At 38.6% G+C, this 16,434-nt stretch overlaps 1 protein-coding gene across 1 annotated transcript; it reads right to left on the bottom strand.

The window, feature by feature from the left end:
• Positions 1–13,541: 13,541 nt before the first annotated feature.
• On the bottom strand, positions 13,542–14,016 carry LOC111895097 (uncharacterized mitochondrial protein AtMg00860-like). Its single transcript, XM_023891207.1, has 2 exons — positions 13,642–14,016; positions 13,542–13,553 (listed from the first exon to the last, which is right to left on the bottom strand). The coding sequence occupies exons 1-2, from the start codon at positions 14,014–14,016 to the stop codon at positions 13,542–13,544; spliced, it is 387 nt and encodes a 128-aa protein (XP_023746975.1).
• Between the last annotated feature and the right edge of the window lie 2,418 nt (positions 14,017–16,434).

Here is a 16,434-nt window from a genome sequence, read left to right as displayed (position 1 = left end):
TGGTGCGTCTCATAGGGGTAGAAATCTTCATAAGACTTTTGGAGCTCCGGAATCATTGTGGATCATGATGCAGGATACCTTAGTAGCATCCTTCTCACGTGCAATGAACTCCGCAAACTCTTCTAGAGTAGCAGTGGCTTCATTAACAACTTTAAGCTCCCTGTCGAGGACATACTCCTTGTCCTCATAGCGGGTAATCATTATGATGTTTCTGATCCACTCATTGAAGTTGGATCCATCAAAGATGACCTTACCACACAAGTTCATTAGGGAAAAGGAGCATGTAGGGTTTGAGCCAGCATCGTTATTGGAAGACATCTGAAATAAAAAGAAGACAAGTTTCATTAGATTAAGAGTCCTTAATAAGTCACCCAAATGAAATATTAAGGCTAGGATCCAACAAACTATTTATAGTTGGAAGAGGGATGCCGTAATCCACACTGTAAAATATTTGAAGGTAGGTAAATGACGATTTACCAATTTCCACAATAAGAATGAAATACTTTATTATTAGGTTTTATTGGTTTTGAAATTCCTAGATCTTTTGAGATACATTGAACTTTTCAATGGCATGTTTGAATCTCGATTGTGCCCTCTCAAGTTTGTGACTGGGATGCCGAGGATCACAAACAAGGTGTGAATAACCATACAAATTGACTTGGTAGCCTTAACCATATTACCTAATCGATGTGCTGGTTAACCACACACGCTCCACCGATCTATAATAAAGTCAAGTTACCCTTTGCCACACTTACTAGTCCTTGTTAGTGTGCCGGTTAACCACACACGCTCCACTAACGACTTGGTAAGGTACAAAGTGTAATTTTATGGGCTAGCACCTATTTCACATTTTCCTAAAGTAACTAAGACTGGGAATTGATAATATATAGTTACTTTATAATTCATTATACTTTTAATGAGAATTTAAAGTCGTATCCTACCCGTTCGGATAACGACCCCCACCGATCAAGGAAGCGGTGGTGAGAGTGGACACCCATTAAGTCACCATTTTATAGGCAACAACCTTATACCCCCCTTATAGATCGGCTTCGTGAATGAGGCCTACTAACGGTAAGAATGACATATTCTTATACATATCTATATAATAAAATTATAATAATAGTATAAGTGTTGATTTTTAAACTTCTTAAAAATCTAAGGTTTAATTTGGAATTAAAGTATTAAAGTGTAAGACTTTTCAAATTCCAAAACTTGAGGGAATTTGAAACTATTCCAAGTCTCTTCAATTTGTAACTTATGAGTTTTAATGGTTCATAAAAATGAAGACTCTTCATTTTATGAAACCTTTTAGTTCTTTAATCACAATTTAAAGAAGTTACTTTTGGTTATCCATAACTTGAGGACAAGTTATGGACACCATCATTGCCATTAAGATCATGAATTAAACACACATGGAGGTCACACATAATTCCTATGATCTTCTAGAACTCATAAGAACACAAATTCATGTCAAGCAATTTCAAGAAATCATATAAACATATACAATACTTGAAAATTGATAAAAGTCATGTAAATTGGGTTAACATAATCATTATCATTTTGAAAAACATATTTTACAAGTCCAAAACAGATTGGGATAATGATTTTAATCCATTTCCAGCAACAAAACTCGAAAAAACTGCCCAGCACGCTCCTACTCGTCGAGTGCATGATTCTACTCGTCGAGTAGGATGAATTTGTTCATGGACTCGACGAGTCCTCCACATGAACTCGGCGAGTCCAGTCGTCAGAGTGCAAAATTTTCGATTTTTAAGCAGTTTTGCATCAAGTATACAAAAAACAATCCTAGGCTCTGATACCACTGATGGGTTTTGAGCATTCTAACACTTCCTAAGTGTACATGCAACCCTAATGTCACACCCCGAAACCCAGGGCGGAAACGTTTCGGGGCGGAGGACGTCATGAAGTATCGCAACCAATGTACATAGTAAGCATAGTTAACAGAAAACATTACATTACATAGAATTATTATATATGTTTGAAAGTAAAGTAATACAAGTTTTATAGATACATTAGTCTAAACAAAAGTAAGACGTGACTTCCATACGCTCCGTCTTCTGCAAAAGAATGCGGGATACCTGACTAAGGAGAACCTGAGAATACAAGCAGTTTAAAAATTAAATGACCTAATCCAAAATGTTAGCGGAAACATTGAAATACAAACGGGTTCTACCGACGGGAATGGGTTACAACGACGAAACAATTTATGGGTTGTCACATTATCCCCCCGTTAGAGGGAATTTCGTCCCAAAATTCAAAACTTAAGATACAAATCATATAATCGAAAATATGCGGATATTTGTCTTATCGAGTCTTCACATTTCCAAGTGAATTCGGGTCCCCACTTAGCATTCCAGCAAACCTTCACTATCGGGATGCGGCTTTGCTTCGTACGTTTGATCTCTCGGCCCATGACTTCGATTGGTTCTTCCAGAAAGTTCAGGTTTTCGTTGATCTCGGTTTCATCAAAGGGATTAATAGGGTTTCATCGGGTAGGCAATTCTTAAGAATAGAGACGTGGAATACAAGATGGATGTTGCTAAGTTCTGAAGGTAGTCGGAGTTTGTAGGCTACGGAATCGATCCTAACGAGGATCTCGAAAGGTCCTATGTACCTCGGGTTAAGTTTTCCACACTTACCAAAGCGTATCATGCTTTATTGAGGCGAGACCTTTAACAGGACACGATCTCTTACTTGGAATTCTAATGGTTTTCGTCGTTTATCATCGTAACCCTTCTGTCGGTCTCGTGAAGCTTTCAATCGTTTTCGGATATGGATGTTCTTCTCGGTGATTTCGTTGATGATTTCAATACTAGGGGAAGTACTGTCGGGAATTTGACTCTTGACTAGTTGTGTGTCCCCCTAACTCTCCGAAATTAATAACACAAGCTCTTTGCATACCATCTAGGGTCTGAATAGTTCTCTCACTCCGTCCATCTATCTGAGAATGATATGTCGTTCTCAAGTCCATCTTAGTTCTGAGAGCTTTCTGAAGGGACTGCCAAAACCTTGAGGTAAACCTGCTATCTCGTTCGGAGATAATGGACACAGGTACACCGTGCAGTCGGACTATCTCTTGGATGTAGGTTCGTGTAAGTCTTTCCATCTTTATTGATTCTTTGATCGGAAGGAAGTGAGTGGATTTTGTCAAACGATCGACAATTACTCAGATGGTTTCGTACCCACTCAAACATTTGGGTAACTTGGTGATTAAGTCCATGATATTCATTTCCCATTTCCATTCGGGTATCTCGGGCTGCTGGAGAAAACCCGAGGGTTTCTGACTGGGCTTCTTGGATTTGTGCGGATAAGTGAGGATGGATGGTCATTAACAACATCTTCGCCTTGTAACTTGAACTCTCCTTTCGGTTCAGGGCATCTGCTACCACATTGGCTTTGCCGGGATGGTAGTGGATTTCACACTCATAAACACTGAGCATCTCTATCCATCGCCGTTGTCTCATGTTTAAGTCTTTCTGTGTCAAAGTAGTTAAGGGTTTGGCGGTTCTGGAAAAATTCTGGATGAACTTGCGATAGTAGCCAGTGAGTCCCAAGAATTGACGGATTTCTGTGGGTGTCTTCGGTGCTGACCAATTCTCTATTGCCTGAATTTTGGACTGGTCCACGTGTATGCCTTCCTCGCTTACCACGTGACCAAGGAAAGTGATTAGGTCGAATGGTATCACTACGAACTCGTAGTATCCATATCGAGTCCTGAATGCTGTCTTGGAAACATCATTCTCATGAACTCGAAGCTGATGGTACCCTAATCTGAGGTCTATCTTCGAGAAATAACTGGCTCCCTGAAATTGGTCGAAAAGGTCATCTATTCGAGGAAGAGGATATCGGTTTTTGACGGTCAACTTGTTCAACTCATGGTAGTCTATACACATCCGAAAGGATCCATCTTTCTTCTTCACAACAATATTGAGGCTCCCCAGGGTGAGGAACTCGGTCTGATGAATCCTTTGCTGAGTAGCTCATTAAATTGACTGGATAACTCCTGCATTTCTGCTGGCGCTAATCGATATGGGGGCTTGACTACGAGGGTAGCTCCAAAGAAGTAGGTCGATGAGAAACTCGACTCGACGTTCGGGAGGAATTCCTGGAAGCTCTTCGGGAAAAGACACCAGGAAAGTTATAGACTTCGGAGATGCTCTCGAGTTCTTTAACTTCTTGTTCCTCATTTATTACATGAGCTAGGAATGCATGACACTCCTTTCGCAGAAGCTTTTGAGCTTTGATGCAAGAAATGATGTGAAGATTGGAACTAAGTTTATCGCCGTAGATTTATGAGAGTCTGGCCAGAGGGAAGATTAAAACGGATGGCTTTTTTGTAACAAGGATATCTACATGATTGGAACTCAACCAATCTATGCCAATGATAACATCAAAGCTCTCTATGGAAACTGGCATTAGGTCGATGGGAAAGGAATGATCGTTCAGGATAAGGGTACAGCCTATGAATCTATCGTTGACGTATTCTTTCTCACCGTTAGCCATCTCGACGGTAAATGGTTCTGTTACTAGACGAGGACTATGTTTAAGAAGACGCTTGAATGAATGATTAATAAAACTTCTTTGGCACTATATTCGAAAAGGATGCGAGTATGAGAATTGTCGAGAGGGAACGTACCCGCGATGATGGTGGGGTCGGCGACTGCCTCCTCCTGCTTTATAGCCAGAGCTATCCCAGCGTTGCTAGTTGTTGCTGTCTTGGGGCAGTTTCACTTGAAATGCCCGATTTCACCGCAACTGTAGCAGGCCTGACTGATACCCGCTCCGGAAGCTTGACTGGTTGATTGGGTTGGTGTTCTACAGTTTCGCGCAAGGTGACCCTCTTGGCCACAGTTTTTGCAAAACTTCTCACGACATGGGCCAGGGATACGATGGTGGTAATTGCATCTATTGCACCAAGGGAGGTTACCAGCATACCCAGTGATAGGTGCTTGAGCTGTAGACGCAGCAACAGGAGTAGTGGCAGCTTGAACTGCCACAGATTCATGCCTCTTGGAGGGTCCTTGTGAACTCTGACTCTTTCGCTTTTTCCAGATAACTTTCTTACTCTTATCACACTCATTCTGGTGCTCCTGATCATCTTCATGGTTTTGAGGATATGTGTTACTTCCTGGTCCACTGGACCTGCTAGGGTTCAAAAGCGCCATTGCAGCCGTCACTACAGCAGTAACAGCTGCCTGAAATAAGACAGGGTCAAACAGAGGAAAATATGGTGGCGGAGAGTTGTTGTTCCTAGATTTGGGTCCTTTCTTTGGAGGCATGATGATCTAAAATGATTAGGAAAAAGAGGATGGTAAGTCCTCTGAATTGAATCAAGAGATATGAAACAGGGGATATCTCTTTATGACAGATATAAGGTTCCATAAGCGATAAGCAGGAAAGAGTTATCAAAGCAGATAAACTATCGCCAAAGAAGGAACGAGTAGCAATACTCAGAATGAATTTCTACAACGTACTTGGCTTTGTCTAAAATACTCCCATAGTATTTTATGTTTCGTCGTGACGATGGCTCATTGTTTGGGTATTGGGTAAGTTTTAGGCCTGATGCACACTACAGTCACTCCCAAGCACATGTTGGCCGTGTCTCGAATGAATATAGTTGATCAGGCTATATTGACGTTAGACACGACTACATAACTGCCCAGGTTTAACTGCAGCGTACAACACCCCTTTACTTATGTTTTGTTCTACTTGTAATTACGGATTCCGGCGGTTAGGTATACTTGTATACTTTTGAAAATACATATATTTTAAAGTATACTTTTAGTTCAGAGCACTTAGGCCCCTTAGTGTTTATAGTCTTATACCATGTAAGGTTTGGTATACTAGTTCACTATAAACAAGGGCTCTGATACCAATATGTCACACCCCGAAACCCAGGGTGGAAACGTTCCGGGGCGGAGGACGTCATGAAGTATCACAACCAATGTACATAGTAAGCATAGTAAAGACAAAACATTACGTTACATAGAATTATTATATTTGTTTGAAAGTAAAGTAATACAAGTTTTATAGATACATTAGTCTAAACAAAAGTAAGACGTGACTTCCATACGCTCTGTCTTCTGCAAAAGAACACGGGATACCTCACTAAGGAGAACCTGAGAATACAAGCAGTTTAAAAATCAGCATAAAGCTGGTGAGTTCATAAGCTGTTTATTTTTCTGAAAATGAACAAGTTTCCTTTGGTTTTCTGAAAAAGTAGTTATCCAAGAAAATCTCATATTTTCTTATAAAGATAGTTTAGTTAAAACTTCTAAATTCCGTTCGGTACAACAGTAGATAGTTTAATACGTAAAACTATAGATTGAAAACCACTGGGAATACCATCCTGTACTACAGTAGATATAAAACTATAGATCAAAAATAGATATAAAATCCGTGAATAAACTATATTTTAATACGTATTGTGAGTCGGATAACCTTGCTAATATGACACGAGACCTCTTTGACGTTCTTCAGGCGTCGGACGATATCCAGAATTTGCCACCCCAGGCATGCCCGCCTAACTGTAGCTAGCAGTTAAGGTGTGGGATTGTCAGTCCCGAATAGATCTATTCACAAATTCCACGCTCTCCTTCCAGGAGAATCTGGTTATACTTCCGAGGAGGATTTACTGATAACCCAAAGGGTATATTGAAGACTAATCTCACAATCTAGTATTAAATTATTCACGGTGTACTCGGTCGTTATCGAATATCATAATCGTTTTGAAACATAATAAAGTATAAACAATTGAATACAAAGAAACTATCTGGCATAATACTCTACTTTAAATAGAGATAAACTGAATCAGACATAGTTTATCTATTGGTATTGCATAAAATCCGAATTCATAAAACGAGAATTGAAGATCCGAAATTATTCCCATAATAATTTGATTGGTTTGATTGTTTCCTTTACTGTAATTGAAATCCATGAAGTTATATATTCAATAAAACATCCCTTATGCTCCGCATAATACATAAGGGGTAAAGATATCTAAAAGTTAGCCAGATATTTAAAAAATTACATCAGTTTTAAGTTTCAAAAACATTTATAATTTACTTGTATTCCCCCCTGAAAACATTGAAAAACACGGAAAAAGGCATAGGGGTATGAACTCACCAGACGAGTGATGTGCCGGTTGGATGCTAATTGTCAGTTCGGGCTTGAAAAAACGCGAGGTTCCTATGTAATATGAAGAGATACATAATTTGTATTGTCACACCCCAAAACCGGAATGGCGGAAACGTTCTGGGGTGGATGACATCATGTCAAGTATCACAACATATGCAGTATAGTAATCAAAGTACAATAACCATTGCATTAATAGTAATAGTTTTACATGGTTTACATTACATAGAACGTCAAAGTGATACAAGTAATAGTATAAGTGCAGCTTGGTACTAAACAATCTTCATCAAAAGCTCCGGAGATGTACTTGTCTATTGCTGACCTGAGAATACAAGTTATTTGAAAGCGAGTATTAGCATTTTCACAAATGCTGGTGAGTTCATAAGTATTTAGTGTCATTTTATCCAAATAACTTTATATAAGTATTAGTAGTTTAGAATCAAGGGTGCATTAGAGTCCTTTCCAGAAAATCCTATATTTTCTTAAATAAAAGTAGTCTTCTACCAAGACCCGTCAGAGTTATGTTGTAAAAAGTAGTTTTCCCTTAAACACTATCATTATCAAAATACAGGATTTGATTTTAAAGAAAGTAAGAGAATATCAGGGAAAATAACATATGCCTCAGCAGTGAAGACTGCTGACAAAGGCAAAAGGAATCATAGACTCCAGGAGAGTATCGAATGAACGACACGCCTGGCTCAGTCTAACAAAAGGAGACATAGACCCAGACTGTATCAAATGAAAGATACAGCTAGCAAGGTCTAAAACAGTGAATACATACCCTAGACAGTATCAAATGAAAGATACAGCTAGCATGGTCTAAAACAATGAATACAGACCCTAGACAGTATCAAATGAAAGATACAACTAGCACGGTCTAAAACAGTGAATACAGACCCTAGACAGTATCAAATGAAAGATACAACTAGCACGGTCTAAAATAATGAGTACAGTGTTAAAACTCGTTACCTTAACGCCATGAATTATAAGGCAACCCCGAGATACTCGTAACCATACTGATAGACACTAGAGAACTAGACGCCCTGCAAGCGTCGGTGTAAGTATGACATTTGTCACCCCTTGGCTTGGTAGGTCGTGGACTGTAGCTAGCAGTCAGGGTGTGGGGGTGTCAACCCCATATAGATCTATACACACAATGTCCGCTCTCCCTACAAGAGACTCTGGTTACCAACTTGACAACGGAGAAGGCCGTGTACTGAAGATGTATCTCGTATAGTGAGATCTGATGTAAAATACTGAACTAATGATAGAGACTCCCAACTAAACTGACTAATGTAAACCTATATGTCTATGCTTGTATACATAATATATAACTAATGATCAAACGACCTTCGGATGGACATCCGATCCCACCAGACCACATCTCAACGAAGAAAAGGAAATAGGGCGAACTAGCCCTCCTAAGTCCTTTAAACATTATTTACATAGCTTATACAAGCACAGGCATACCTTTAACTAAGTAGAAGCATTTAACGAAGTTTAAGTGTTTAACAAGTAGAAGCGTATTGTGAAGTAGAAGCGTATTGTGAAGTATAAGCGCATCGTGAAGTATAAGCGTATCGTGAAGTAGGAGCGCTAACAAAGGAGAAATGCTAATAAGGTATAAGCGTTTACGAAGAAATAACATTAATGAAGTAGGAGTCGTTCGTGAAGTAGTAGCGGTAATAAAGTAGGAGCGTTTGCGAAGTAGTAGTATTAACAAAGTAGAAGCGTTTAACAAGTATAAGCGTATCATGAAGTATAAGTGTATCACGAAGTAAAAGTGTATCACAAAGTAAGAGTGTATTACGAAGTAAAAGTGTTATCAAAGTAGTAGTATTTAGCCAAGTAGGAGCAGTAACTACGTGGAAACATAATGAATCAGTAGTTTCTTAACAAGTAGAAGTATAAAAACATGGAAGAAAACTTTGATGAAAAACTTTGGAAAACCTTTACACTTAAGAAAAGCATGACTTAGTATTCTTTAGTAAAATAAGTTTGAAAACCTTTAGAAATCCTTTGAAAACCTTTCATAAACAAGTTTTAAATGAAACTTTGATAAAACATTCAGTGCGAAAGTCAATTTGAGGAAAGCTTTGAACAAGTAGAGACGTTTTAGAGAACCATTTACAGTATCATACTTGGTAAAACAGTTAACAGTGTAATAAATCCTTGAGCATGCGGGTTATCAATCACATGTGATTGATATAATAACTGGCATGTTTAACTTGTATTCCCCCCCCCCCCCCATAAAAACATGTAAAAACATTTAAAAGGTTCATTCAGGGGTATGAACTCACCTGTTGTAAGTGGATCGAACGAAGGTGCCGGGTGGGTGCTTGGTGTCAAGTAAAGACTTGAACACACTTAGTGACCTATTAACATATGATAACATATGTTTACATACAATTAGTACATATAATACTAATTAAACAAGTATACGCATCCTAAAGTGCGAAAAAAACACTTTGATTAAGTGCTAGGGGTGTCCCGGGTAACATTTAAGGGTGTGTATGGCTCATGGGACGCCACATCCCCCATGATTTTATGGCCGTAAACTCATGGGAGGAGTGTTTTTGAGTGATTCCAAGTCTCATGTGGTTCTAGAAATGGTTTTAAGGAATTATACAAAGCTATAGGGGTGTTTAAGGGTCCAAGAGTATACTCCCTTGGAGTTTACGGCCCAAAGGCCACTCCTTGGGAGTTTACGGCCATAAACCCTATGGTTTATGGTAGTAAAATCTCATACACCCCCATTCCTTAATTTCTAGGCCTTTGGTTTAATTCTAACAAATTCTAGTAAGGGTATAGGGCTCTTTAGGGGGCTTAAACTCCCATTTTGCATGATTTAGGGGAGTTTATGGCCTAAGCACATGCTTGGGCTGTGAACTCTATTTCACCCCTCAAATGTTTGTGTTTAATTGCTCAAAACCCGAAATAGCAAGTCCCTAAGCCATATCTTAAGTCCAAGGGTGGTTTAGAAGTGTTTTGGACTTGATTTTACAAGTTTAGCGGGTGTTTACGGCCTAAGCATGTTATTGGGCCGTAAACCCTCTTTTATGCCCTAAAAATTGTTGTTTTGAGGTTCAAACACTTCTAGGTTAATTCCACAACTAGTTTCTAAGCTCAAATGAAGGAAAATTGGGACTTTTGGCACCATTTTAGGTGTTTACGGCCTAAGGAGGTTCTTAGGCCGTAAACTCATCCTTAACAGCCTCTATGTTCGATTTTTAGGTTAAAACCACAACCAATGATGTCTAGAATAAGTTAGGGTAGGAGATCTTACGTTTTCGAGGCGGAAACTTGCGGTTTTGAGTCGAAAACGAGCTTGAGGGAGAGGGTAGAGGGAGGAAATGAGTTTAGGGTGGTAAAAGAGTTCTATGGGGTGTTCAACTCCCTATATATATACCTTGGGTGTTGCACCCGGTATACTACTACCCGATACTAATGTTTTAACGAGGTTTAAACTTTTTACCCGGTTAAATGGTCGTAATAAAAATTAACTTTTTCCAATTAAATGGAAATGTAATTTACGTGTTTTTATTTATCTTATCACGACGATAACGACATAAAATATATAAATAAATAAAACATTTATTTATTTGACGACCTCAAATTAACGGAACTTTTATAAAATGGAATATTCCGTTAACGGAAACGGGGTAATATAACAGAATAACCTTTGGGTTGTCACATGTATCTAATTAGACCTTGATCTATTAATTGAATAAGAATAAACACTTCTAGACGCGAAACACTTCAATTCAAGTGTTTGGAGTGACCCGGGTGGCATCTAAGGGGGTGTATGGCTTAGGCATGGAGTTTACTCTTCAAGAGTAAACTCTTAGAGGAGTTTTCGGCCCTAAATACCACATCCCCATGAGTTTACGGCCGTAAACTCATGGGTGGTGCTCTTGGGTGCTAATTGGCCTTATAACATTTGAGGGATGATTCTAGGTTTGGTTCTAGAGCATTGGAAAGGGATTTAACAATTAAAGGGACCATCTAATGGAGTTTACGGCCGTAAGCTCCTATATATCCATTCCTTTCATGTTTTGGTGGTGCTAGATCAATCATATGTGATTCTAAGTCAATTTACAAGCCTTTGATGGAATTTAGGGCATCATTTGACCATGTTTTAGGAGTTTACGGACGAGGAACCTATCCTTGGGGGGTTTACGGCCGTGAACTCCTAAGGAAGTGGTTTTTATCAAGTTTAAGGCCTCTAACTCATGTGTGGTTGCTTCTAGACATTAATTCAAGGCTTCAAAGGTGTTTAAGGTGCATCTTAACACCTTAAAAGGTGTTTACTGCCCATGAATGGGTGTTTACGGTCTAAGCATGTTCTTGGGCCGTAAACTCATATTTACCCCTTAAGTGTTGAGTTTTTGGTGTTCCTAGTCCATTCCAATAAGTCCTTAAGTCATTTCCAAGCTCCATAAGTGATTTGGGAGGGTTTTGGGGCTCAAAACCCCTTTTATGTGTGTTTGCGGCCCAAGACTGTTCTAGGGTCATAAACACATGATGTTCGTCCTATTCCATGATTTTAACACGAATTTGAATGCTAAGGATGCTAATCTATGAGTTAGGGTAGTTACCTTATCGATTTGGAGCTTGAATTGAGGTGATTTTGGATCAAAAGCTTGGAATTGAAGAGAGAGAGTAGAGAGAGGTTGAAAAAGCTTCAAATGAAGTTCTTTGAACTTTATATATGGGTTGAGTTTGAGACACGGTGGAATTCTACCCGATACTGACGTTAAACGAGGCTTTTGGTCTTACCCGATTTAATTGTTGTAACCCGACATGGTCGAAACTAAAAGTTTTCTAATTACTAATTTGGAGTGTTTTCTTGAGTTTCTAATGTGTTTGGATACTTACGAGGTCATAATAAAAGTCTTAAATTAAATGACCTAATCCAAAATGTTAGCGGAAACATTGAAAGACAAACGGGTTCTACCGACGAGAATGGGTTACAGCGACGGAACAATTTACGGGTTGTCACACCTAATAACCTTGAATCTATGTTTTCTCTATATACATGCAAATTTATTTTTCAAGGTTATTTCCTAACTAGCATGGCATGGGGATTACATAAAACATAAAAACTAGAAGAAATACATACCTTGTTGTTGCTTGGATTCCTTCAAGACTTGGTGAGCCTAGCACCCCAAATGTTGTGCCTCAAATGCTTCACACAACACCACAAAACTTGGAATAACTTGAGAGAATACTTCTTACACTTGAAAATCGGTTATGCCCTCTCTAGAAACACTCTAGGTCTGATTTTTCTAGCCAAAGGGTTCCTTTTATAGTGTTGTCACAATTAGGGTTTTCACATGAATACTCTTAATTGTCATGACTCTTCATTTCTCATGACCCATGGGTTTGTAACTCCCATGGACTATCCATGGAGCTCCATATGGTTATAACCAAACCCATAAACCATGGATCATTAATCCACCATAAAAGAATTGATGATTGTCATAATCAACCCTATATATTTAATTAGTCTCACTTTGATCACCAAATTAATACTAGATTAATACTTGATCAATACTAATTAAATAATACTATTATTAATATATTAGAACTTATAATATATTAATAATCATAAGTGCCTTATTCTCTCATATAGTCTATCCAAGTATTGCAATGCCATGCAACCCAAATGGACCATGCCGGGTCGGGTCAAGTACATACCAAATAAAGTTATGGACTTAGACACTATATCCAACAACATCTTCCCAAGGATGATTAGGAACCGACAAAGGAGAGTACAACCCCGACTTGAACGAACTCATGGACATTTGACACGTCACATACTTGTTCACGATCTTGGTCAGGTCTCCTAACATCTTTGGGCAATAAAAATGTTCCTTTAATATATCCAAAGTATTGGTAACACCAAAGTGTCCGGCCATCCCTCCACCATGAGCTTCTCGCACCAACATCTCGCGAATTGCATGCTTTGGAATGCAAAGTCTATTGCATTTGAAAATAAAACCTTCTTGTAAGACGAAATCACCTTCAGGTCCACCTGTAGACTTTAAAAACAAATCTCAACAACCTATGTCGGTTACATAATAACTTTTCAATGCCTCGAACCCCAAGAATCGAGCATCCAAAGTTACTAGCAAAGAATATCGCTTCAACAATGCATCAATGACCACATTGCTTTTTCCATCTTTATACTTGGACGAAAAGTGAGAAGATTGCAAAGACTCCATCTACTTTATCATGTCGTGTACTCAAATTTTGTTGACCATTAATATACCTCAACGACTCATGATCCGGGTGCAAAATAAGATGATTTGAACGTAAGTAATGGCTCCAATGATCCAACGCTCGAATAGTAGCGTAAAACTCCTTATCATATGTACAATAATTTAATCGAGCACCTACAATATTTTCCAAAAAATAAGAGATAACCCGCTTACCTTGAATGAGAACAACTCATATTCCAATGCCACTCGCATCACACTCTACCTTGAATGGTTGTGAAAAGTCCAGAAGTGCTAAAATCGAATCATCACACAATAACTCCTTAACTTTTGCAAAGGTCTTTTGAGCATCCTCCCCCCATGTGAAAGTTTCCTTCTTCAAATAACCTTTGGTCGGACTCATAATGGTCCTAAAGTCGTGAATGAACCTCCTATAAAACGAAGCAAGCCCATGAAATGATCGGAGTTCTGAAACAATAGTAGGAGTAGGCCATGACTTTATTGCATCAATCTTGGATTGATCTACCGAATTGTCTTCTTTGGAAAGAACATAACCCAAGAAAATCACCTTTTCCACCAAGAACGAACATTTTTCCCTTTTCTCATAAAGATTTTGTGTTCTAAGAGTCTCAAACACCATTTGTAAATGCACCATATGATCTTATTTGCTTTTGTTATATACAAGGACACCATCAAGGTATACAACTACGAATCTCCCAAGAAAAAACTTTGATACTTCGTTTATCAATCTAATAAAAGTACTAGGAGCATTCGTAAGACAAAATAGCATCACCATCTATTCGTGCAACCTATGCTTGGTCTTGAAAGGTTCTTCCATTCATCACCTTCTCTCATATGAATCTAATGATAACCACTTCGCAATTCGATCTTCGAAAACACCACCAACCCATACAATTCATCCAACATATTGTCAATTCTAGGAATGGGAAACCTATACTTGATCATTATACGGTTCATTGCTTTGCTATCCACACACATTCGCCATGTTCCATCCTTTTTAAGCACGAGTAAGACCGGAATAACACATGGACTAAGGCTATCACGAACATAGCCTTTGTTCATTAATTCATTAATTTGCTTTTTCAAATACTTTGTTTCCTTTAGATTGCAATGATAAGTCGCCTTATTTGGTAAAGAAACACCTAGAACGAGGTCGATATGACGTTCAATATTGTGGATTGGTGGCCAACCTGGTGGTAAATCAGTTGGGAAAACATCACAAAACTCCACGAGCAATTATGCGATCGGGCCTTCTACTTTCGCATTCACTTCCTCTTTTTGGTCTTCATTCCCAACCTTTATCTTTAGGTCTTCTTTCGCAAAAGGACATAAATCTCCTTCTTTTTGTTGAGAACCTTTTTTACCTCCTTTTCGCTAGCCAACATAGTCAAACTTGGTTTCTTATTATTCATTGATCGCACTTCAGTTGAGGACATAGGTGATATCATGATCTTCTTGCTATTGTCTTTCAAATCATACTCATTACTCCTCCCTTTATGCACCATATCCTTATCGAACTGTCACGTACATCCCAACAGAATATGGCAAGCACCCATTGGAATAACATCAAATAATATCTCGTCCTTGTATGATCCCATTGTTAGACCAAATCAAACTTGTTTTGTCACCTTTACTTATTCCCATCGTCTAGCCAATGAAGTGAGTATGGTTTAAGATGGGTTGTTGTAAATAAAACCAACTTCGCAGCTATCTTACTTGAAGCCACGTTTGTACAACTACCACCATCGATGATCAAGCTACATCATCGATCATTCACATGACATTTAGTATGAAAAAGTTGATCTCTCTAATCGCTATCAACATGTACCACTTGAGTTTGTAAATCCATAAGTACCAACATCGTATTGCACTTTGGGGCTTCATATTTCTCTTCTTCCTTTTCTCCTTCACAAACTTCCTCATAAACAATGTGTCATCCAAAACTGATTCTTCTTCCAATAACTCATCCCGGATTGCAATAGCCTCTCTAAGCGTCACTACCCTTCTGTCTGGACACACGTTCTTGTAGTGCTCAAACCCTTAACACTTAACGTAATGAACCCTAGACATACTCGTTTCCTTATTCGCATTGCTTGTTTTTAGAGTCATAATGGGGTTGTTCGCAACAGTAGGAGTAGATGTTGTTTCGCATTCGCTTATGACTTCACCCAAGGTCTGGTTTTATCCGTCACTCCACTTCCCATAAACTTTGTCTTCCTTTGCAATTTTGCCTTCAAATTAAGACTAAAAAGCGCGTCAAAATCAAAACAAGGATAAAGTTCCACAACACCTGTTATGTTTTAATTCAACCCACTAGTAAAACATGCCATCTTTTACTCTTCAGACTCCTCAACATCCCCCAACAATGTCAAATACATCATCTTATTATAGGTGGTCGATCGATGATGAGTAAGAACATATCTTTTTTGAAGTTTCTGCTTCAAAGATTCCCAAGAAGTGATCTTTTTTTACCCTCAAGATCCCTTCTATTCTTTAAGCTTTTATACCATATTGATGCTCCTTCACTCAACTTAAGAACCACATACTTACAACACTTATCATCATCCAACTCCTTGAACTCAAAGATCTGATCGATCTTCCTTTCCCAATCCAAGTAAACTTCGGGATCAACACCACCAACGAACTCATGCAACTCATTCAACTTGTATTCTTCAGCCACCCTAAACATTCCATGCCTAGGTTGCCACCTTTCTCCACCCTCTTGCAAACCATGCAGGTCGTTAATGAAATTTGGATCATCAACATTCATGGTTTCTTGAAGCGACTACCAAACACAAACATCAAGATCTATCAATCGAACAAAAATCGAACACACACGTCAGAAAAATCGAAATTTGACACTCCAATACCACTTATGATGCGTGCATGGAGGGATTAATTTCAATAAAGTAGAATGAAGCGGAATATCTAAGATTAAAACCAAGAACACGAGAATATTAAATAACTTACGCAACAAGAAATCAACAAAACATAGAAGTGATAAACAATCTAGACCTATATATATTAAGTATCAATG

The sequence above is a fragment of the Lactuca sativa genome, chromosome 2 (genome assembly GCF_002870075.4).
Source record: "Lactuca sativa cultivar Salinas chromosome 2, Lsat_Salinas_v11, whole genome shotgun sequence".
NCBI lineage: Eukaryota > Viridiplantae > Streptophyta > Magnoliopsida > Asterales > Asteraceae > Lactuca > Lactuca sativa.
The sequence above is the reverse complement of the archived record's forward strand: the minus strand, read 5'-3'. Positions and strand labels throughout refer to the sequence as shown.

Excerpts from the sequence above, each read along its gene's own strand:
- LOC111895097 (XM_023891207.1), bottom strand. The coding sequence starts at position 14,016 with ATGGTGTTTGAGACTCTTAGAACACAAAATCTTTATGAGAAAAGGGAA.